The sequence below is a fragment of the Rhinolophus sinicus genome, chromosome 17 (genome assembly GCF_057876585.1).
Source record: "Rhinolophus sinicus isolate RSI-liver-muscle chromosome 17, RSI-T2T, whole genome shotgun sequence".
NCBI classification, from domain to species: Eukaryota; Metazoa; Chordata; class Mammalia; order Chiroptera; family Rhinolophidae; genus Rhinolophus; species Rhinolophus sinicus.
The window spans coordinates 158,465,122-158,489,575 of NC_142517.1; the positions used below are offsets into that span (position 1 = coordinate 158,465,122).

General features: G+C 39.9%; 1 protein-coding gene across 3 annotated transcripts in view; it reads left to right on the forward strand.

Moving 5' to 3' along the window:
- NOSTRIN (nitric oxide synthase trafficking) overlaps positions 1–24,454 on the forward strand; it is a 52,334-nt gene that overhangs the window by 9,270 nt on the left and 18,610 nt on the right. For 2 of the 3 annotated variants that reach the window (XM_019727368.3, XM_019727369.3), the window contains exons 2-7: positions 43–128; positions 11,631–11,714; positions 14,417–14,479; positions 14,679–14,760; positions 17,006–17,068; positions 19,595–19,693. In XM_019727368.3, coding sequence (XP_019582927.3) covers positions 43–128; positions 11,631–11,714; positions 14,417–14,479; positions 14,679–14,760; positions 17,006–17,068; positions 19,595–19,693 — 477 coding nt within the window. The remainder of the gene's footprint in view (positions 1–42; positions 129–11,630; positions 11,715–14,416; positions 14,480–14,678; positions 14,761–17,005; positions 17,069–19,594; positions 19,694–24,454) is intronic. The other variant, XM_019727370.3, reaches the window with a different exon arrangement.

Sequence of the window (24,454 nt, forward strand, 5' to 3'; positions counted from 1 at the left end):
TGGAAGTGTTCATAAGCCTTCTGTGCATCTTTTCTCTTGCAGTACAATCAAGTGTACAAGAACCTAAAGGAGTTTTCTCAAAATGGAGAGAATTTCTGCAAGCAGGTCACATCCATTCTTCAGCAAAGGTACAAAATGTGTGTTTGCAATAAGCAGTTCGTTTTTAGTTGCAGCCAGTGATATGGCTGGAAGAGTGATTACAAGCTGTCCTACTTTCCAGAATGCAGTGTTATATTTTGGTACTTAAGAGATGGGTTTGAAGAGTGATTCTTCTCTCTTGCACACTTATCATTGGGTACCATAAAAATCAGGAAACAGCAGGAAGTAATTCTGCTTGGAAAGGTTCAAAGTCTCTTCTTTTTCTTCCGACTGAGTTTATCACCCCCCTCCTGGGGCCCGCCATTTTCCCCCAAAGTATTTGCCATTGTTGTACTTCTCACACTGATGGCAACTATTAGTGATTTATCTGTCTCCCCTACGAGGACAGGCTAAGTTCTTAGAGCCTGGCCTTTTGACTTCTACAGCAAATATCTGATGAATGATTGAATGGATGAAAGAAAAGTCACCATTTTCAGTATCATCTTTTCTTAATACCAGATGTGGTCATGTGTAAATCTGTTCACGATGCTGAAATGAGCATATTTAACTCACTCAGTCAAAAAGTTAACAAAAATTTCTGCTTAAAATTAGAGAACCCAAAGACTGAATTTGGCCATGAAGGATCTTTAGGCCATTTCCCTACGTTTAGATAGCTCTGTAATAAATAACTCTAAGGAGACTTTCAAAAGGGATTGTTTATTCTTTTAAGGTAACCCATTTCAAATTTATAATATTGCATGTATGCAATAAGAACAAAGACACATAGGCCGATTGCATCCTGCATTAGTAGGTCAAGAACAAAGGAGAACACTGGCTTTCTTAGGACCACTGAAAGAACCAAGGGAAGATATAGGAGAGCTCACCCAGGCTTTTATAAAGAGAATAACCAAGTTTGTTAAATAAAGTCAAGAACAAAAACATTTCAGAATAAGAAGTTACTTCTATCTTAATAGCCAAGTTGCTTTGATTTTATGAAAGGAACAGGGAGGACAGTTCTGGGAGAAAATTTCTTCTATAAGAAAGTATTTCTACCAGTCTCAAAGGAAATTATTTAAAATAAGACCAATTGACTATGACACAGATTCAAACCACTACCCAGATTAGAAAGCATCTCCCTCTTGCATATCAGGAAGAATCTGTGCACATTATTAGTCATCTGGGTCTTGATTGTTTGGTGCCCCTGTGTTCAAAATTAGTGTCCAGTAGAGAGCTGTAAAGTCAGAAGACAGGTGATAAATAAGGCCTGGCAAACAGACTCACCAATGAACTGAATAAATTTGGGGGAGTCACTGCTCCCAAACTGCCTTGTCCAGGTCACTGTTCACCTCCACCTGCCACAGATATGTCTACTTTCCATACAGAAAGAATTTTCTTTCTTACCTGTGTCTCTCTTGAAGTTGCTTCCTAAGGCTTCCATCTGTCCCCAGACCTATTCATGTGCAAAACCCTCCACCCACATGTTCCAAAGAGGCAAACAAGCTCCAATGAAGGAGAAACTCTGGGGTAGCTAAAGATATCTCCCTTCATGGTTTTACCTCCTTGTGGAGCAGAATTTAGAATTTGAAAATCTAAAGAATACTTCTGGGTTGGAAAATTATGTGCACATCTGTGGGATAAAAACTGCATAGCACAAATACGAAAAGGGGAGCTAGTGTTTTACCTAGACCAAGAAACGTATACTAGATATTAGGTCGTGTATGCAATAGATGATTTCCTGAACATATTGTAAAGCTTACCTTGTACAACTAAGTCATTTCCCCTTAATCAAGATGTCATTTTTGAGTTGCTTTATATTCATTCCTGATAAGTGTGCACTTGGCAATGTCTCCTCACGCTTGAGCTTTAAGTTTTCCTCCCTTTGCTCCGCAGTTTGATCTTGTTAACTAAAGGATGCTTGTCCATACTGAGTCGGTATTTTCAGAGAACTATTTTGTGAGGGACACAAATTCTCTATTAATCTATTAATATGTGGCACATTGTGGGTTGTTAGATGATATTCCTACATGTCAGCTGGCAAGGATAGAGGCTACTTCACTTGCCAGGGTTAGGTCCTTTCTTTCCCCCCTCCGAGTGACCTCTTCCTACAGTATTTGAACTGAGTTGACATAATAACCATATCAAAAGGATGAATGGTCACGACACAGCTGGTATTACACATGCCTTTATTTTCCCCATTCTGTGGATTCAGTAATTCTTTCCCTAAACATACAAAAGATAAAAAGCTATTTCTCACCAGCTATCCAGACATGAGTGTGCTGGGCTTATTTTCCTCATAAATGGGCTTATTACATCTGAATCAATGATACCTGTCCCTTGTATAAGAAAATACCTGGAAAGCCAGTACTCTTTAAAAGAAACTATGCTGTCACCTAGAGTATAGACAAATAAAGCGGTACTCTTGGAAAACATATAGGAGGCATTTCTACTGAGGGTTATGACATATAAAATCACAAAGGCAAATCCAGTGGCTAGCGTGATGAAAGATACACTGAGGGAGCATATAGGGCTTTTTTGAATTAAGAGTACCTGCCACATAAAATCCATCCAGCAAAAACTTGTAGATTGAATGAATGCATAAATAAATGGAAGATGGTTGAGTTTATTTTCTTACGATTACACCTACATTATTAGAACGAAGTCTTTACTGTCCTTGGAATGTGGCTCTGCTCAAGAGTTCCGTATTAGCATGTAGCTACAAGACACAGCAGCACAAGCTGCGAGCTCAGAGACTGTTTCATTTCCAAGCTCAGCTGCCTGCTTTTATTTGTCCTAATCTGTGGTGAGAGAAACGTGCAGTTCTTATCGAAACATCATTTTTCCTGGAAATTCTGCCATTCTTGGTCATGCTTAGCTTCTTTTATCCAATTAGTTGCTTCAGTTTCCTTTATTAGAGCAGCAGCTCAGATTTAGCCTAAGACACACACCATCTCCTAAGATGCCTAACGCCAAAGGCATGAGGTTCACTTTAACACAATTACAAATCAGATATTAAAAGACAAAGGTACATTCCCAGAAACTATGAGTATTCGGTTCTCTGCTCCCTCATAGCTAATGTTTAAACAGGCTTTGATGGAAAATCAATTGTTCCTCTGTAAGGAAACTTAAGATCAGGTTTTCAAATGGCAAGTACCACTGCTCTGGACACTAAAAAAAAGAAGAAAAGAACAAAGAAAAAAGAGTAGGTGGTCATTGTTCTATCCATGATCCATTGCAGATTCTGTCAACAAAGGAATAAATTATTGAAATGAAATATGTGATAAATCCTCACTTTTTCTACTCTTCCCATAGCCTGGGTGATCTTAACTACCACAGCTGCTGCTCTGTTTTGCATATTGATGACTCCCACATGTATATTACTAGGCAATATATCTTATCTGTACTTCAAACCATATTTCCACCTGAGTGCCCCGTGGAACCACAAAGCCACCCTATCCCAAACAGAGTTTATCGGCTTTTACCCAAAGCTGGTACTCCTGGATTTTTTACCATAATGACTGGGACCACTACCCACCCAATCAAGCCCAGTACCTGGGAGCCACCCATAGAGATTTCTTCTATCTCAATTCATGTCCAAGTCATCATATTTTCTCTCTTCTAAGCACCTCTTATACCTATAGCTTTCTTTTCATTTTATAGCCTCTACCATTGTTCTGGCAAACATCTCTTAAACCATTTTTCTGTGGAGGGGTCCTGTCTTGCAGCTTTGCCATTTGTACACTGCACAGAAGCACCTGGCTGAGGGGCCAAGTAAAGGCAGAAATCGAAACCACTCTCAACCCTCAAGTCTTGCACTCTGGCTCAGAGGCTCTCCTTTCTCTAATCCAAGCCAAGTTGACTCAACTAGGGAATTGGCTAGCGCCCTTTTCCTGTCTCTAATGCATCTTGGGCTCTGTGGCGATGGCCCAGTATAAGACTCTTCAGAGTCTCCCATGACCTGTAGTATAGAATTCAGCCCTCATAACATTTTATTAAAGAGATCTGGGCCCTGCCTTCATATTAAGCTTGTCTCTAGCTCACCATGACCACTGCCCCTCTCCATCTTACTGAACCACTTGCAGTCACCGCCCCCACTGTGGGTCCCAGCCACCCTTCCCACCAACTCCTACGCCTCATCATGGACCCCTGCATCTGTGCAGACTGTGTCTTCTCCCTGGTAGACACTTCTACACCTTCACTGCAGGCTCCAGTCAATGCATTCAAGATTCAGTCATCTCATTCTGGTGGGACTTCCTTGGCTCCACTCCCCAGACTCAAAAAATGCTCCTCAGAGCTGTGTAGAGCTAGTGCTTACCTGTGCTACAGGTAAGCTTACTGCCCTATATTGTTATTCTCTGTTCACTTGTCTGTCTCCCACCCCCACCCCCCAAGCTGAACTCCTTGAGGGTCTTTTCTATACCATGTGACTAACACAGAGCCTGGCACAGAGTAGGCATTCAATAGACGTTCTCTGAGTGCATGAAGGCATTAATGTATGAGTGACTGTGGCTTCAGGCATTCATAGCTTTTAAGAAGTTCAAGTTAGGCTGTTTCTGAAGAGCAATAAATGAGTGTGTCAAAGAAATGTACTTACATAGTAGACAGAGTATTATTTTAAACAAAAACTAGAAAAGAGTAATAAAATTACAGAAGAGGCCATTTATCCAGCACAATACATAGATCAGTCACTGTGTTAAATGCTGCAGGGATCTGGCCTACAGGCAGATGAGTTGGCAGGCAGTCAAGGTCTCCCAACTCCATGGGAACGCCGCTTATCAGACAGTCAGTTCTAAATGCTGGCCAGCACCAAGGTCTCCCGACTCCTTGGGACACTGTGTGCAGGAGAGCGGGCCTGCAGGGTCTGCCAGATGATTTCTCCCACGGAATGCTCTTTGTTTTGCTGTATCTACAGAGGGTGCCAAAAAAAGTATACACATTTTAACAAAGGAAAACTGCATTACAAAGTGTAATACTCAATATATACTAATAACAAAGGATGAATACAAGTCATGTTTGACTTCTGCAATTACAAGAGGTGTTCAAAGTGGTTACCATCAGTGTCTAGACACTTCTGATTATAGCGAACTACTGCTTGAGCAACGTTGACCAAAGTGGCCACTTGTATGTTTTTTTGGCACCCCTGGTCTATAACCTTGTTTCTTCTCCGCCTGAGTGCGGACCACTACACATCCGGTGGGCCGTCACCATAGGCTGTCCCCGGTCAGTGAGTCTCAATAAACCTATGTCCTGCACTCAGCCACGTGGAGTGTTCTTTCGACTTGCTGCTTCTCAGGCACAAATTTTGGAACAACTCAGATTCAGTCAGAACAGATGTGTCCTATATTTAGTCTCTTTTACTTTAATGCTCACCACCCAATGCAGTACAAACGTATTCTCATCTGTTACTAATTTACAGATGGGGATATGGATTGCTACCCAGCCCAACCTAGGCTCCATGAAAGGGCATCTTCCAAGTGGGCAGGCAGTTTGGGGCACTGCTGTGGGAGTCCCAACATGCCCGGAGGGTCCTGGTCTAGCTCCCTTAATAGGGACGTCACAGGGAAGGGACATCAGCGGGTCAAGCCCAGTGGTTTCCAGCCTGGTAACACAGGCGTCTGTAGGGAACCTCAGGAGACACTTCAGGGGGAGACATGATTAAATGGGCAGGGCTCAGCTCCCACCTCACTCCCATTTAATTAGAACATAGTATTTATAAGATATGGTGGGATTCTGTATAAAATTTTGTCTTCCAGCTAAAAAGTTTTGAAAACCACTCTTCTTGTCCATTTCACCTGACTTTCCCCACGACAATCACCTCCCTCCTTTTTCAAAAACTCACTCAGTCCAGGAATTAGCAGACACAGAGGACCTGAAGTTCTAGAGCTACCATAGTTGTGCATTCCCTTGGCTAGACGTGAGCAGTGATTGAGTGGGACACCCAGCCTGGACACCCAAGAAGGGTGTCCTCCTGGTCTCATCCTCCTGTAACACTTCTTATACTACTCTCAGGAACCAGAATTAAGGCAATCTGTAACGATGAAGTAGGTGCTGTGGGTTAGCCAGAGAACCCAGACCCTCAAATAACAGAGCTTCCATGTGAAAAATGTCTTTCAAATTGTTAAGAACTAACTTTTAAAAATAGCCTGTTTGTAAGATGAGGTTATGACTGTTTTTCAAAAGGCAAACTGATAAAGCTTGGGTGGAAAATTTCAGCCTACCAGACCCCAAACAGAAGCTGTTGCTGGTGGAAAGTAGGAGACCAGAGACAGGGTTGATATTACCAACAAAGATTTTCAAATTACTAAAATTCCTTCTGAATTCAAAATGAAGGGGAAGGACTCTGTCACCTGCTCTTTTCAAGCTTGAGAGAGACTTAGCTCCATTTTAACTAATTCCTGTACACAGAGGCCAGCTACATTTTTTTTTTTTTACCACTTTTTAGAATCTTAATTTATTAGAGCAGGATACTCTCAAATTGATCACATGGTCACTAATATTCTTACAGTTTAATTTGTGTTCTGCCTAAAATATTGAATTTGATACCACATATTTTCCATCTTTCCTTACTTTCAAGAGTATAATTTATTTTAAATTCTAAATCAAATGTTGGTCTTTGATTTCTTGGTTGGTCTTCACTATTACTAATGAAAATGTATTGACCTGCCTCCACAGACTGAGAGGAAATCAGAATGTAAACGGGTTAAAGGTCAGAACAGGCCATTTCCCTAGCCCAGGATCTATAAGACTCACTGGAATATTCTGAGATTGGGTTACCCATTAAAAGATACATACATCATCCGTTTCACATGTGCCAGGACAATTGCTTAGAGGAGGAATCGCAATTCCTATTAGCTTTGGTAGCTTTAGGGTTAGAACACTAAGCACAATGTTCTTACAAGCATGTTTCTGATTATTTTAATAAAAATGTGAAAATTCTCAAGGTCTCAATTTGAGATTAGCTCTGCCTCTCTTCACTCCCTTTGCAAGTGGTGACTGTTAGGCTGGAAACCACGATACAGCAGCTCCCTTCAAAGGACTGAGAAGAAACTAGTGTGGGGGTAAAGGATGCACATTGCCACCTCTGCCTTGGAAAAACACCAAAGCAGTTCATTTCTGTTTGGCCAGAATTCTGCAAAGGTATATAAACATACTACTTTATTAGACCATAAGCACAGATGAGCCAAATGGCAGTGTTTGTTCTAATTTACAAACATTCTGACTTATAAAAGACAGCTCGCTCTGTGCTTGCCAGTTGGAACATGACTTCTTAGAACAATTTTCTCTGGGGAGGAATTTAGCCATTAAGCTCTGTTAAGATAAAGGCCATTCAGGGCCAGAGGCCTGGGAACGTTTCATTTGTAGGCAAACTTGCCAGAAAGGGAGCCCAGCGACAGTGTTCCACTCCCCATGTACCTGCACCCATCCTCCCAACCCTGTTTCATTTTGTTTCCTTCTGACTTGAGGGTAATCTGCTGAGGATTCTGAAATGGTCATTAGGATTGAAAATGCAAGAGTTGATGATTGCTTCCTGCTACGCTTGCTGAATTTCAATGTTGGTTTTAAAAACCTTTAGAGTCACCACTACATTGAAGGTGGAGCGACAAAAGATACAATAATGTTCCAAGAGGCCATGTCCAACTCAGTGAGCCTCAGAGGGCTATGTTAGTGACAGTGGATATTACATCCCTCTCCCTTTCCACTTTCCAGACCTTAAATACCTCCTTCTCCCCACGTGGGAACACGCCTTACAACAGCACTGATGGTTTTGGAAGAGGCCTGGGAAGATCATTCTGTATGTGCTTAGGTTGCTGTATATTCCGTGTAGGCTGCTAAGCTGCCAGGAGCTGTGGTGATTCAGAACACTGCAATTAAAGACAAAGTGAGAGGCGGCATCAATTTATAAAAGTATTTACTTTTGACTTCCCCCGCAACTCTCCATCTCCAGCCTCTTCCCCACAGTTTCAGAGGCAGGACACTGGAGTGGCTAAGCAGGCAGGTTCTCCAGCCAGACTGCCGGGATTTGAATCCCAGCTCTGGTGACCTCATGGGTGGCCTCAGGCAAGTTACAACTAAACTCTCTGTGCCTTTCTGTCCCCCTCCATGAAATGGGTAGAGTAAGTGTGCCTACCTGATAGGAGTTAACACAGATTAAAGCAGGAAATACACCTAAAACACTTAGAATAGTGCCTGCACATTGAAGTGACCAATAAATGTTGGATGTCACTTTTTTGTGTAGAGGCAGAACACAGGTCAAGTGTCAGCAACATATCACAAATTTTGGAATTTTTCAACTCTATACTAATTTGTAAAATACCAATCTGCCCTGCTGCAGATTTCTAAGGTACTTATATATAAAGAGAAACCTTTCAGAGCAAGAAATGCTGTGTGGTAGTAAATCTCTTTTGGTTAGTTTCTTCTTACCATGCTCAAGCCAAAGCCAGCAGAAATACTGGGGCTCAGGAGTAAAGATGGCCAGGCTCAAAACAGGAGAGCAATAGCTCATGAGTGAGCAGGACCCACTCTCTTTCTTGTCACCAAATCCCAACTTTTTCCCCCAGGTAAATCTGATTAAGTGAAGGGTTTAAAGGAAAGTTGCACTTCCTTCTGGGTTGTCCTTTCTGTTTCTGCTTAGCCTCTAGGACACCTTGTACAGCCTGCAAGAACATTCCACAAGTGAAACTGAACTCTGCGGAAGAGGCTGTGCCTGGCAGCATTAACCTTTCCTGTTAGAAACCATTCTGAATTGTTCTGAAGCTGCTAGATGAGCAAACTGTGGATTCTCTGCCACACATGCACACACATGCGCGCGCGCACACACACACACACACACACACACACACACACACACACCTTGCTACCGCTATATGTTCAGGGTGTTCTGAATGTTTAGAGATCCTTTTGGATATGTAATACTAGTAATAGTAGAATAAATAGTATTTATTAAGAACTTTTTTGATGCCTAGCTCTGAGCTGAGCACTGCAAATGCTTCATTATATTTAATGTTTTATGTGCTGCAGCCAAGAAAGAATGGACTGCTGGGAAGGAAAGTCCTAACAAACTATCTGGTTAGCAATGGCCTAAGAAAAGGTTTATGAGCCTAGCTATTCCAAGTGCTAGAAAGCTGTATACTCTGACATCAGGGCTGAGTACAGCTCAACCTTGTGGGAATACATCTAAATAGTTGCAGTTTCAAGTTTTCAAAAGTGGTGAAATGAGAATAGTTTTATAGCAGACATCAGTTAAAAATTCTAACCAAGATCTGATGGAAAGTTCATTCATACAATCATTCAAGATATACACACCTATTATGTGCCCACCACTATTCTAGGCCTAGCGATATAGCAATGAACAAAACAAATTCTTGATGCTCACAGAGCTTACATTTGAGGGGTGTTCATAGAGGTATACTGAAAAAATATATGATGCAAGATAGTGATACATTCTAGGTCATAAATAAACCTGTAAGAGGATAGTGACAAGGAGGCTCTTTTAGATCAGGTAGCCTCTGAGGTGGTGACGTGTGAACAAGTCCTGTTGGTGTTTACATGAAGGAGAATGCCATATGGTTCTGTAGCAGAAGGAGTACACAGCAGAGGCCACAGCAAGTGCAAAGGCCCTGAGGCAGGATGATATTTGACCACTAAGCAAGAGTACAGCAAGCAAGGGAATGACTTGTAGGAGGGAAAATAGGAGAGGGACCCAGGGGTCAGATCATGCCGGTCAGTAGCAATCGTTCCACTCTTAGAGCCCCTCCTATGCTTGGGTCATTACTACATTTTAATCATCATAAAACCCCCTGATGTAGGTTTAATTACTCCAGTTTAATGTTGCCTAAAGCCACCCCCACTGAATGGCAGAGGTGTCTTAGGATTCTCGAGCATCCAAGTTCACCATGGGTGGTGGTCTCTCCCAGATTGCTCCTGACTAGCACGCTCTCTCTCTTTCCATCAATCAGAACATGTTCTTAGAGCAGAGAAATCAATTTTAAAATGCAATAAGATATGTATTTAACAGCTTCATTATTCTAAAATACTTGCATTAACATGTCCTCATACTTGGGTAAGGTCTGATACCAAACGGGTGTTTTCTATACCTCGGCCTTAACATGCATCCTACAATGGTCTTCTTTTCTTTCAGAAAGTAATAAAAATAAATTACAGCACAAGTGCACTAACAGGAAAAAATAAATAGAAATTTAGCAGTAGATCAATAACCCATGACCTCTGGATTCCATTTTACAAAAGAGAGCTCTCTGTCCCTGTTTGTTCTATAACACTGAGTCTAATTTTCGTTAAAAAATGCAGGTATGAAGTTAGCTGCTGGAGAGTTCTGGGACTGTGTTGCAAATGAAATGAAGTGATAAATAATTCTAAAGATATTTTATAGTAAAAATAAAATTAAAAAACTGAAAAATATTCAACAAAAACTCTCTAGTCTGTATTAAGATGGAAAACAATACAAGTTGAACTTGATTTTCTATGCTTTTATTATCATTAGTGAAAAGGGAGGAGATGAATAAAAATGCGTCTTTATTTTATTTGTAGGTGGGCCTGTAAGTAGGACACAGTAAAACCAGGTTAAGATGAGGGTGATTCAATCTATCTAACAGAACCAAGAAGTTGTCTTTTGGGGGGTACGCCCAGATTCCCCGCTGAGTCCTGTCCTGCATAGAAAGTAACGGATATTCATTTTCTAAATCTGGTGTTGGCCACCCCAACACCTTCCCATTAGAAAGCTACTGCTTGCTTAACTGTATCGTAATTTATTACTTTATTGCCAGCTATTATAACCTAGAGCTAATCTGATAGTACTAATGTCCCAGGATATGTAGGACACTTTTCTGTTCCCTACTTAGATTAGTTGCTAAGGCTGTCATAACAAGGTACCACAGACCGGGTGGCTTAAACAACAGAAATTTATTGTCTTGTAGTTATGGAGGCTGGAAGTCTGAGAGCAGGATATTGGCCAGGTTGATTTTCTCTGAGGGCAGTGGCAGAGAATCTGTTCCAGGCCTCTCTCCTAGCTTCTAGTGCTCTGCTGGCAGTCTTCGACACTCCTTTGCTTGTAGATGCATTATCCCAATCTTTGCCTTCGTCTTCGCATGGTGCTCTACCTGTGTTTGTCTCCATGTTCAAATTTCCCCTTTTTATAAGGACACAGCCATACTGGGTTCAGACCCACCCTGACGACCACATCTTAACTTGGTCATCCGCAAAGACCCTATTTTGAAATAGGTCCACATTCGCAGACTCTAGGGGTTAGGACTTCAACATCTTTGGGGGTCAGAGGGAGACACAATTCAGCCCATAACACTGGTGTACAAAGAGGTCAAATAAAAAAAAAAAACTCCCTTTGTAGGATTCTCCTAGGTACCCTTAAAGATTATGCCTAAGGAAAAGAGGATTCTTATAGTAAACACATACTCTTCTCTTTATGTAGACATTGTATTGTCAGCCTGAGTCCTCCTTCTGTGTGTGTAGTGGTGATGGTGACGAGGGGGTGGGGGGTTGCTTGATTTCTGGCCAGCGCATCCTAACTATCTCTTTGCTAACAGGGCAAACTTGGAGTTTAGCTATGCCAAAGGACTTCAGAAACTGGCAATCAAGTTGACCAAAGCACTACAGAGCACAAAGAAAAAGTAAGTATAGGAAGAGGCAGGCAAAATAATTCTTCAAAATAATAAAACCTGATGTGTTCAATTCCAGCTACCCCTTCCAAGTGTGGTAGGTATAGAATGTCAAACATGGCTTCCTGACCTGCCCTTACGACGTGCCACGCATTGTGTTAAATGCTTTGATAGATACTTCGATTTAATCTTCACAACCTTTGAGAAGTCATATTGTTGTCCCTTTTACAGACAAGATCTTGAGGCTTGAAGAATTGAAGACACTTGCCACAATCACAGAGATAATGAGTTGTAGATCTGGACTCATTCCATGTCTCTATGCCTCCTAAGCCCATGTTCCTAATAGGCCTCAGTGGTGATAGTTAACTTGGGAAATAGTGTTAAGTTGGAAGATCTTGGAGCCAAGAAATGTGAATCCTGCTTTATCTCAACTCTATGACCTTCAACAAGTAACCCAGCTTCTCTGTGCCTTGATTTCCTCCACTGTTAGATGAAGTAATGATATGAGCTCCACTGTGTGTACGTATGTGTGTGTGTGGGGGGGGGGGAGGGGTGTATATTAAATGAGAAAAATGTATGTAAAGAGATTAGCATATTGGGTGCTGAAAAAATGTTGGTTCACATTTTCCTCAGTACATTTCAGAATGAAGTCGATTCCTTCTTTGGGAGCAGAGATGAAAGATGTTGATCTAAAAATGGTCCATTAGTGATAATTTGTTATGAAGATTCTTGACTAATGCTTGCATGTGTCACCCTAAACTGACAGTGCCATTGCAAAGGCCTCTTTTGATGGTGAAAGAGAGAGGAACAGAAGAAAGGAAGGCTTCCTCCTTAGGCTGTTGCTCCTTAGGCTTCATCTGTAACAGCAAATATTGACTTTGAAATTGCTCTGACTTTTAGCTTGATTTTTAGGATACTATTTTAGTACACGACAAAGGAACCAGTAGATCACAGTGGCCGAGTATAGACTTTATTTATAATGCCCGGATTTAAATTCTAGCTTCACCACTTACCAGGTAACTGAATTAGGACAATTTATCTTACCTCTCAGTGTCTATTTAAAATGGAAATAAAACCTAGCTCATATAATTCCTGTGAGGATTAAATCAGATGATACAAGAAGTGTGTCTACCGGAGATAGAACCAAAGCCCCATAAGTGTTCATTATGACTTTAATTATAATTACCTCCTAAATAATGAGAGATATAGGGGTGTGGAGGGTGTCTTATTGGGTTGCAACCCTGCTGTCCAGCATGGTGCCCCCAGAGAGTTGGCATGTCCAGAATGCTTGGTTAACCAAGATTAGCACAGATATTTAATAATAAACATTAAATAAACTTTTATCTATACCAAAATCTGTGTTAGGTGCTTAGATAATCCAAATTATTTATATTTTAAGATACCAATTAAGTGAGGGTCAGAGACATCAAGTGATTCTTTCAAGGTCACACAGGAAGCAAAGGGGAGCATACGGATTCAGACAGACCTCTTTGAAGACAGCACCCCGGGCTTCCTGCTCTAATATCCAGGTCCTCTGATGGGCAAATGTCAGGTTCCATTCCCAAAAGTGTGCCCTGACTTCCTTTTTAAAAAATTAACTCAATTGAGTTTTAATTTTCATGCAATAATATGCACCCACTTTAAGCACATGGTTTGATCGATTTTGACATGTGCACGAGTCGTATACACTATGTAGCCACCACCAAAATCTACACAGAGACATTTTCATCACACAAGATTCCTCATGTCTGTTTGCAATCCTTCCTCCACCCAGTCACAAGCCACCACTGATCTGCTGCTGTCAATTCATCGATTCGTTTTGTCTTTTCTGGAATTTTCTGTAATTGGAAGCATACAGTAGGTACTCTCTGGTCCTGGTTTTGTGCCTGGCTTTGAATATGCAGAACCCCTGGCATCCTTTGGTCTAGCTCTCCCATTCTCTGACAGCAGGGTGTACCCTAAGTCACGTGAAGGCAAGACCTCTGCACCACCCTGATTTTAGTAGGAACACCAATCTGTCTGCTCCCCCTCCATCAAGGTCTACATAGAGCTCTGCCCTTCAGGTTACTGATGCAATTAGGTTTATTGTTTGGACTTTTGAAGGCTGCTGTGAGCTATGCCCCTTCCGTGGGAGGGAATGACCTCACACTCCCTAATCCTCCGTGTGTGCTGCTAGGGACAGGGCAGTGCCATCGTTTTGTTAAACTGAGATACTGCTCACAAGACCATAAAATATCTGTGCTGCTGCCCTACAAGCCAGCAGGGAACAGGAGCCAGACCCCAACCCCAAGAGCAGCACGCAGGACGCCACCAGGGCTCCCAAATCCTGTCATGTAACTTCTCTGAGCCTCGGTTTACTATCTGTGAGATGAGAAGCCTGGAGAGGCTGCCCCACGGGCCTCCTGCCCCTAGCATGCTGTCCCCTGCCTGTTCTAAATGCCTTCTCACCCTCGGCTACTGTGTTTCCCTGATTTTCTACAGATGTAAATTGGAAAATTTAAATCAAAATAAAAACTGACTGGAAAAAAGCAGTTTCTGTAATGACGATAGTGCACATAAATATGTTTGCAGCATTTAATCCTACAGATAAATTAAAATGAGATTAGGAATGTGAGTGCCATTACTGAATACAATGAATCAGAGGTGATGTTTTCTTTCTCAGACTTTACCGGGAAAATGACACACCTTTGTGCCCCCTTTGTTTTTGCCTCCAGCTGTGTCATCAGTGCCTGGTCCTGGGTCTCGGAAGGCATGAAATCTGCAGCAGAACTGCATCAGTGAGTACTCCCACCCCAGCCTTGCTCTCACCCCAAAGGGAGTTGTGTATTTAAAGTGGGTGTGCCATGAATACTCCACTTCAAACTTGTCCTGGATAGATATGCCAGAACCCAGCATTTTATTTCCCCTCAAAATAATTTGGAAAGTAGACATAAATTCTAATACTATAGTTGTGTGTCTCTTATGTTCTATTTCCAGAAAACTTGGCAAAGCAATTGAGTTGGAAGCAATAAAACCAACTCATCAAGTCCTGAGTATACATGAGAAGAAGAGAAAATCAGTGAGTCAAAATCTTTTTTTTCTCTGTTTAAGGAAGATTTCTGTCTTTGGCCCAAGAAACAAAAATAATCTAAAAATGATACTATGCTTCAAGAATTTATCATAAAAATAAAAACAAACCCCAATATGTATGTACAAGGATGTTTGGTAAGGCATTATTTGTAATAGTGAAAGACTGGAAAATTCTTCATCATCCAAAAATAAATTATGATAAATTCAAGCAATGGAATACTATGCAACCATTAAAAATCTTATTACAGAAGAATTTAATGACATGGGATTTTTTTCCCACTATATAGTGTTAAATAAAAAAGCAGGATGAAAATAAATCTAACAATATAACCTCAATTTTGTAAAACAAATATGTGTATATATGCATAGAAAACAACCTGGAAGAGCCTCTCCAGAATGTTAATAAGAATTACCTCTAGATAGTGGAATTAGAGGTTATTTTTATTTTATTTTTTGTATTTATTTTTGTATTTTCATTGTTTTTCAATGAATAGATATTATTTTTGTAAATGGAAAAATTATAAACACATTTTTAAAAAAGAAATGCTTCATTGTGCTTATCAGCTTGGGATTAGGTAAAGGCAATAATAGGTATAATCCTCAGGTAGGCTTCAAACTGAAGAAAAATAAACAGTTCTTGTGAAGACACCTGGTCGTTTTGCATAGTATATTCTATAGTCATTTTGTGTATCTTTCCTGCCAGAACAGTTTCATTTGTGTTCTTTTTTCTTTTTATTTGTGTCACGTTAAGCCCTTTAAAATATTTTTTCAGGTTACATAAAGGGGTGTTTAATAAATGCTACTTAGCTCTGGTTGGGTGGGGCCACTCTTTCAAGGCCAGGTGCAGGGAAGAAGTTCTGAGGCAGTAATAGGTGGTCCTTGTGAAGGGAAGGGGCTGTGGCTAAGGGGAGTGGCAAGTGACCACAGCCAAATAAAGCAGTTCCTGAAGGGAGTAAGTGAGGAGGATGAGCGGATTTGTAAAAGCCCTGATGAAAGAGAAAGAAGACCAAAAAAATTGTATTCAAAGTTACTTAACCTAAATAAGGAAATGGAATTATTTGTATAGACATATGTGTGTTTTTACCAGAATAGATGTTTTACTCAGGGCGAGGGTGATGGAAGAAATTTACAGTAATTACTAGAAAACAATATAATTATCTGCCTTTGCAAACCAACTTAATAAAAACCAAACACAAATTTATATTTCATCAATTAATATTTCTCATACCGCATTATAATATGATAATTACTAGCATTTCCTTAGTACTTACCATAAATTAGTCACAGCGCTATGATCATTATCACAGTGCCTTATATAATTAATGTCATGATCTCCCCAAATTGCTGCTCCAATTCATAATCTTTTTTTCAGTATTGCCCCTCCCCGCTGCACCCCCCACCATGTGACCCACTTTCACACAAAAGATAAAAGATTAGAATTTTTTTTCAAAACAGTGAATGTGTTCCACATTTCAACCACATATATAGAGTAAAAAGTGGCATAGAACATAAATTTTTTTCATTCTATTTGTTACAATAAAGCATATATTCCAAATTTAATCAGCTGGAAAAATTAAAGTATAGTGTTGCTAGATATCAGAGTGGTTGAATAATGGCTGATCTGTGGGTCAGGATAAAGGTCAATGATCCAGGAAATTAGGTTCTACCCTAAATTAAATCTGACCTTCTTGGGGAGAAGGGAGGTTGCCTAGATTCAGTTTCATCATTACTATTACTATCCCCTTAGCTGTTTAAAGTAGGAAAAAAAGAGTTAATTTTGATTAAGAATTCAATCTCTTTGAAATTAAAACAACATTCACTTCAGGAGCAATGAAACACTTAGTATTGCTAGGACTGCTACTAGGACTGTTACTGATTCCCATGGTCCTAAAGTTTGGGCCACATGGAATGATGCTGAAGAGGAAGTAATGGGGCTGGAAATGATACCAAACCATGCAAGATCCTTCTCCACACAGATTGTACATATTTATGTTGTTTTTACATAGTTATATATTAGAAATAACTATTTTACCAAATGCATTCAGGCTAAACTCTGTCAAGAGATTTTTGACGGGGAAAAGATAGTTTGGCTACTTTACTCACGACATATGTCCCCTATAGGATTTTGCAATTTCTATGAATTGTGATAGTGATTGTGCTACACTTAATAAGCCAGAACTGTGACTCAGCAAAAAGACAGGAAATATTTTTTTTTCTATTTTTCTCTTCAATAGCTTGATAACGAAGTTGAAAAGACAGCAAATCTCTGTATTAACAACTGGAATCAACAAATTAAGGCAAGTAACACAAATATCTTTTGTGTAAACTCAGTTTTTAGAATTGAATTTTTTTGCTTTTGCACAAATGGGATAGGGTGTTTCAGTGTTAGTATTTCTAACTTCGAACTGAAGAGGAAAATGCTTTCTCACCCGAGTTATCTTTCAACTCAATCAAAGAGCAGGACTCTAAATACAGTTATTTATAGCCAACACTTCCATTGCTTTTTTTGCATGCCAAGTGTTCTATAGTTCATATTTAATCATCACAATAACCCAGTGTGGTATGTGACCTTGCATTGTTCCGTTTTAAAGATGGGTGGGGAAACTAAGACACAGAAAGGCAAATAATTTGCCTAAGGTTACAACGCTGGTTAATGACTGAACCAAGTGTTACAAGTCTTTGGGCTCCAGGGTCACTGTTTTAACAATGACACTATGCTGACTGCCTCTTTGTGCAATTTGTAACTTAGAGCAAGTGACAAATGCTATCTGAGTTTTGGTTTTATCATTTATAGAAGGATTTGTGATCTTTGTCTCATTAGTGAGAGGAGAAAAGTGAGGGGTGGGTAGCGATATATAAAAGGAAATGCATGTATTGATTCCACAAGTATGTACAGTTCCCTTCTTGTGCACCACACTGTATATACTAAGACATAGTTCTTGTTTCCAAGTAATTTTAAATTCAGTTGAGAGATAGCATATGTGCAGGAAATAGCAAATGAATCCTAAGCAGAGGAGTATGATCTGGTGTGAGAATTTAGAGCATGTCATTGAAGGTTCTTAAGTGGAGAGAATAACAGATGGAACCAATATATATGTATAGAAGGTTATTCAAGAACAATCCAGTTGAGAAGGAATTAATTTTGAATGGACTAGAGAGGGAATCTGCCAAGAAAACCGAACGATCCTCTTTGAGAGAAGTTGTGCTCCAAAAGTTGCAATTCTCCTTTTTCATCTCCTAAGTGTCAGTCTCTGAAGAGAACTTCCTCAGGTAGACAGCCACCAGTGCCAAATAACCAGAGATGCTCTCAGCAACAGGCGGCCCCATCTCAACCCCTAGTGTTGCCACTGAAGTTTCAGCTGAAACTGAAGACTCCATGAAATTAAAGACATTAATCATAAATATTTGAGATAAATGAATTTCTGTACCCCAGATAATAGTACTGATAAAAGGATACTCAGAAGAATCACATTTATAATAAATATTTAAAAGTCTCATATACAATAACCAGTCATTTGTTCTTAGTTTTGCTCTTGATTTTATAAGCTTTCTTAAACAGAATTTGTTTTTAAAAATCCATTCTCTAAATATTAAGCTTTCATAGGAAATTCAATATAATGGACCAAAAGATAGAAACCATGCTCAGCAGCTGTGATTACTTTCAAAAACAAAAAGCATCTTTTATTTCCCAGTTTCCACCAACTAATTTTTTCCAAATAAAATGATTTGACTTTTTATGAAGAGTGACAGAAAAATTAGAGAACATAAAATTCTTGCGCTATAATAATTTTCACTCCAATTACAGTTCAAAGGATTCAGCATGTCAGTAGTGAAGTACAGTCTGTTTTGGAGACACAGATGAAAAGCCTTAAAGGAGCCTAGCTCTTACCTCACGCTCTCATTTATCTGTGGCTCTATGACCAACTGAAGAAGAGGGTCTAGGAGCTTCTCGTTCTTGAATTTCCTTTTGTAGAGGCTTCATATATTTAGAGACATTCAGAAGGCTTTGCCTTTGATTCCTAAGGAAAGAGAGACCTGAGCTTTTCTCTTCATTTGTCTGGTTTTACACTTCTTGCGACCTTGAGGTGAAGAACCCAACAGTCTTTCAATCAACCCCGTTTGAAACAGGCTGAATCCAACTCAAACCAAATTCTGTTTATTTTGTCTCTGAAGCATCGTCTCCTGCCAACTTGGAATTGTGTAGAAAACGATTGCCTGAATCATAACTCACTCCGAGGTTTGAGGCATCAACAGAGTAGGAGAACTTTGAATGCTTCTTCCTTCCCAACTTCCCCCACCTTACCGACTTCCCACAAATGCAGGGCATGCCACCAGATGCCAGGTAAATGCCCAGATCTCAACCCTGGGCATTAGGGACCAATCTCCCCTTGGCTGTAAGTTTTAAGAGAGCATCTTAAAACAGCCTCAGTTGTGCCCCAGGTTGACTTAAAGGAATGATGCAGGCAGTCTTCCATGTTTGTTATGATATTTTTTCTGTGGTAAAGCCATTCTCTTCCATTATGTTAGCTAGAATAATATTTTGGAAGCTTGCAGTCCATCAATGATTTAGCAAAGTGTATAACCCTCTTGAGTCTATCCAATATAATGAAAAAATATACAGTGGTTCTCTGGGAAAAATGTTAGCCGCTGTGATAGTTAGGCAGATTTTGAGGGGAGGGCAGAAATGACGAACTGAAAATACACAATCATTCAGGCTAGCACAGGAACATTAACTTGTTTTAGAACAGAGGAGTTTGTCTCTTGATATTATATTCTGATCGCTTTTATTTATTTATTTATTTTTGGTATTTTTTTTACTCTAGGCCAAAAAGAAATTAATGGTGAGTACCAAGAAGCACGAAGCACTTTTCCATCTTGTAGAAAGCACCAAGCAAACCCTGACTGAGAAGGAGAAGCAGAAGGTAACCTGTCACGGCCGGCTGGGTGCATATGGCTTGGAGACTATGGCTCCCTGCCCTTTGCTATAAACATGAGAACTGGCTGATTACCTTGCTATGTGGGGTCTCTGCACAGCCATGGTAGAGCAGGTTCTAGAAGGGATTCTAAACCATTCCTGGTCCACATGTATTTTTAAAAGGTATTTATTGACAGGTGACAAATTAGACCAGTAGTGTTGATATTTTTTGATAGAGAACCCTATTAAACATCTCTCAGCTCATACCCTAAATAAGTAAAAATATGTATATGTACACACACACATATATATATTATATAATATGTAGTACTTTATATATTATACCGATATGTCATGAACATCATAAAACACAAAAAAGTAGACATGTTTGATGGATGAGATAAAGATGAAATCATATTTCAAGTGATTACTTAAACATCATATCTTTATATAATCATCAAGTGTCAAATCCAGGCAAAATATAAACTTGGGGCAAGATTCAGCCTTAACCCTAGTAAATATAAATTCATATTTCTAATAGTCTCCTTGGTAATTTTAAATTTTTTGGTCACTGTCTTGTCAGATGTCCCTAGACCATCCCAGTTTTTGCCTTTTCACCTGGGTGATGACACACTCATAACTGAAGCAGGAGAAAGCTTCAGCTCCAACATTTTCTCGTGCTTTCCTTATGCTTACATTGTTAGTCTTAACATCAAACTACAGCTTTTTGGCAGAAATCTGTTTAAGAGATTTGTGCATTTTGTGTGTATTCACCTAATTAAAGCTACATAGTAAATCTGTAAATCCTCATGACCGAGACACACGCCAATGGCCATGTGTCTCAGGATGTGGAAAGTGGAGACCTGTGTGAAGGCTCATGTGAGCTTTTCATGTTTTCAAGTTCCCACTCACCTTCCAGGACACTTCAGAATCCATAACTGTCAATGTGCACCCATGTCGATTCCTATATTAAATAAGAGTAAGCTTTAGGCAAAAATGAACCCAAGCAATATTCAAGTACAAGCAGAAAATCAAATTTTTTTCTGCCTGCACCCATGTAGACTATCTTGCAGCATACCTCTGGCGGTATGTGCCACAGATTGGAAATCTTTGAAATCATCGATATCTTCTTTAAAAGATGGAATCCCGTTAAGGAAATGCAGGCAGCACCACTACAACCCAAAATATTATTAAAAAAAAAAAAAAGAAGAATATTGGCATTGCAAGTAATGCTACCATTTCATCTCACGAAACTATTAGTTGAATAAGTTAAATTCATTATTAGCAAGATTTTACACGGCTGTTATTTCTTCACATGTCAATCTTCACAGTTTGAAATGACCATAACAAGTATTCAATAATGAGACAGCTTCCGAGGAGGTGAGACCACAGTGTGTTAAAATGCTACGCACCAGGACCTATTGTAGGCAATCGAAGCCCACATTAGAAGCTATTCCTTATGGGTAGCAAGCAATAATGAAATAAAAAGCATGGGCAGCTAAGTGGTGAATTTCCTCTTCCTTCCCTCACTAGCAGCTTCTCTGGGAGGCTGAAGAGTCCATAGTCCTCCTCTACCATCCAGCTGATCTTGTAACCACAGCCCTTGGCTGTCATTACACCACAGACCCCTACCGTCTTCATTGCTTTGTCTGATAGCTTTTTCTTTTTTTCTGAGTCCTAAAACTAAACACCTATGGCAGCATTCATTTTCACATGTGACATAGAGGTGCCCATGGTCTCCAGCCTGAGCTGAGCTGCTTCTATGCTGCTCATCGAATCTTCCTGCTTTTCTGCTCAGCAGTCCTTGTTCTCACCAGAAGGTGATCTAAATCTCCATTCTCTTCGCATCGCCATCCTCACCACCCACTCTCAGTAGATAATCTTGTCTCTTATCTCACAGAGGAAATAGGAGTCAGCACAACCACCTCCCTACGAAAATCATATGTGCAATGGGACAGGCCAATTCTTCATTATGTGCTCCAATTCCCAACCCATCCCACATCTCACAGATGCTGCTCTTGATTATTCCTCTTTCCTGTATCTTGGACATACCCGTCTCCAATAGTTCCTTTCCATCAGCCTTCTCAACTCCCCCAGTCTTGGGAGGTTAGGGAGAGTCAGGAAGACAACTTTCCATGGCCTGATTCCTAATCCTCTCCAGATAGTATCATCTCTCCTTATTTTTACAATAAGTTTTATTGAAAGAGTTTTCTGTGCTCTGTCCCTTCTACCTCATCGTCTTTTCACATTTCAAACCACCCCAAGCAAGCTTTCTCTACCGTTCTACTAAGAGTGTTTTTGCCGTCGCAAACAATGTCTTCCTTATTGCTAAAGCCAATACCCCTAAGAACTCTCCAGTTCTCACCTTATTTAACTTCGTGGAAGCAGTAAGTATCGTTGACTTCCCCCTTCCAGAAACAGTCTCTTCTTTTCACTTCAGTAGCATCTTACTCTTTCGGTTTCCATTTCTGGCAATTTTTCCTTAAACTCCTTTGTGGACTTTCCTTCTTCCTGACCTTTATATACTGCTCTTCCTGATGATTTCCCTCCTGGGCCCCATTCTGTTTTATTCAGCATGGTATCTTCAGTATCCAACACAGTACCTCAATATCAGGTACTCGATACATAACTGGTAATCCAATACACTCTCAAGGCATCAAGTAGCATATCTATGCTGACAATACCCAAATTTATACCTCCAGCCCAAACCAGTCTCCAAACTGCCTTCTGGCATGTCAAACTCAATATCATAAATTGGAACCATCACTTATATCTAACAAAAATAGTCTTTATTGCTGTGTTTTCTATATCTTTGAATATCACCATCCACCCTATCGTCCCAATGCTGACTCTTAAACCAAATACTTTTTGAATTTATCTCCTTGTATTTTTCTCCACTGCCATTACTCTCTCCCAGACCACCAGCATCTTTGGCTGAGATTACTTGAACTGACAAATTGGTCTCCTGATTTTCAGTGTTGCTTCTTCCTATCTATCGCCCATACACAAGCCAAGATGACTTTTCTGAAACTCAAATCTAAAAAGGCTTCAAAGGCTTCCCAGTGACCTCAGAATCAGTACATACTCCTTTATGTGGCCCTTAAGACCCTCCCTGACTTGATCCTTGCCTTGTTTTCAGCATCATCTTTTGTTATTCTCTCTCTTAAACTGTGTGCTCCCACCTCACCAAAAAAATTTTTGGTATCATGCTACATGCATCAATTCCTACTTTCATTTTAGGTTTATTCACACAAGGATTGTTTCTGTGAGCATCCACTACGTGCTAGGTCTCACTATGTGTCATTTTAATTCCAAGGCTAGTTTAGGTGCCTCTCTTGTGTCCCAGTGATACCTAAATGCTTATATCATCCTGGGATCTATCACATGGGATAGTAATGTCCTGTATGGGTCCCTTGCTAGAGAAGAAGCCCATCCAGATTCCATTTTCTATTCCCAGAGCCGATTACATGATATACTGTGGCACTCAGTAAATGATGACTGAATGAGATGCTTGTTCCAAGAGAAAGATAAGAGGAAAGAAAAAGCGTGCAATCTTTGACAAATTTTAGTAGTAAAGTTTTCTGAGAGGTTCCTTAAATAAGAAGAGAAGAGTCTACATTCTTCTTTTGTTTTGATTTTGGATTATTTGTTGTAAATTTGTTGAGTAGAAAGTTCTAGACGATAGTTACATAGTGTAGGCTGATGAATGTAAGTGATCGTCTCACAAGTAACTTTGTTCTCATTGTTGGGGGTCTGAGCATTTCCAATAAGAATTTAAGGACAATGATTTAGCAAAGTATAGCCACGGCACACTTTCTGCCCTTTCATTAAATTGTTATCAGATTAAAATTCACAAGCTCATGTTTCTATAGATGAATGTGGTCCATTACACTTGATAGACAAAACCAATTGTGTCCTGTGTAAGTCATACATCAGAGCCGAGGGACAGTTGAATGGCTAGCATATCAATTGGAATAATAAAGTGAGTGGTGTTAATATTCAGAATTTTGGATGAATGTACTTCATTACTGAAACATTAGTCAAAATGTCCTTAAACATAAAGAGGGTCATTTCTTAAAAGCCTTTGTCTCTGTCCTTGAAACTCTAAACTGCTTAAGTTAGAGGGATCCTTGGTGCTCCTTCAATTGTGATTTGAGGACCATTTGCATCAGAATCCTCTGAAGAGGTAGTGAAAATTCAGATTTCTTAATCCCACTACAGAACTACTGAATCAGTATTGCTACTTCTGGGACCTTGAACATCTGCAGTTCTACAAACACCCCAGATCATTCCGAGGCATATTAAAGTTTGAGAATTATTCACTTAATACAACTTCTTTCTTTCTCAGAGATGTGAAATTACTTGTCTAAGCATTTTGAGAATCAATTTCAGCTACTCTGGTCCAGAGAGTATTGTATTACTTAGATTTCCCAGAAGATTTCCCAATCAGAATGGCCAATTTTGGTGATTGTCAGGAGGAGGCTCTTTGTGAAGGAGCAGATCATTGGGGAGCAGGATAAAAGGAAAGTATCTGTTAAACTGTCCATAACTTGCAGTGAACGTCCCTCGGATTCTTCACCGGTAATATAGATTGGTGCAAAAGAAATTGTGGTTTAAAAGGTTAAAAATTGCAAAAACCACAATTACTTTTGCACCAACCTAATAGTAATAATAATTGAGGGCTAGCTCGGGTGTCGGGCAGTGTGCCACATGCCTTACCTGTATCACCTGCTTGAATCCGCAAAGCAACCCAGTTAAATAGGAGCAT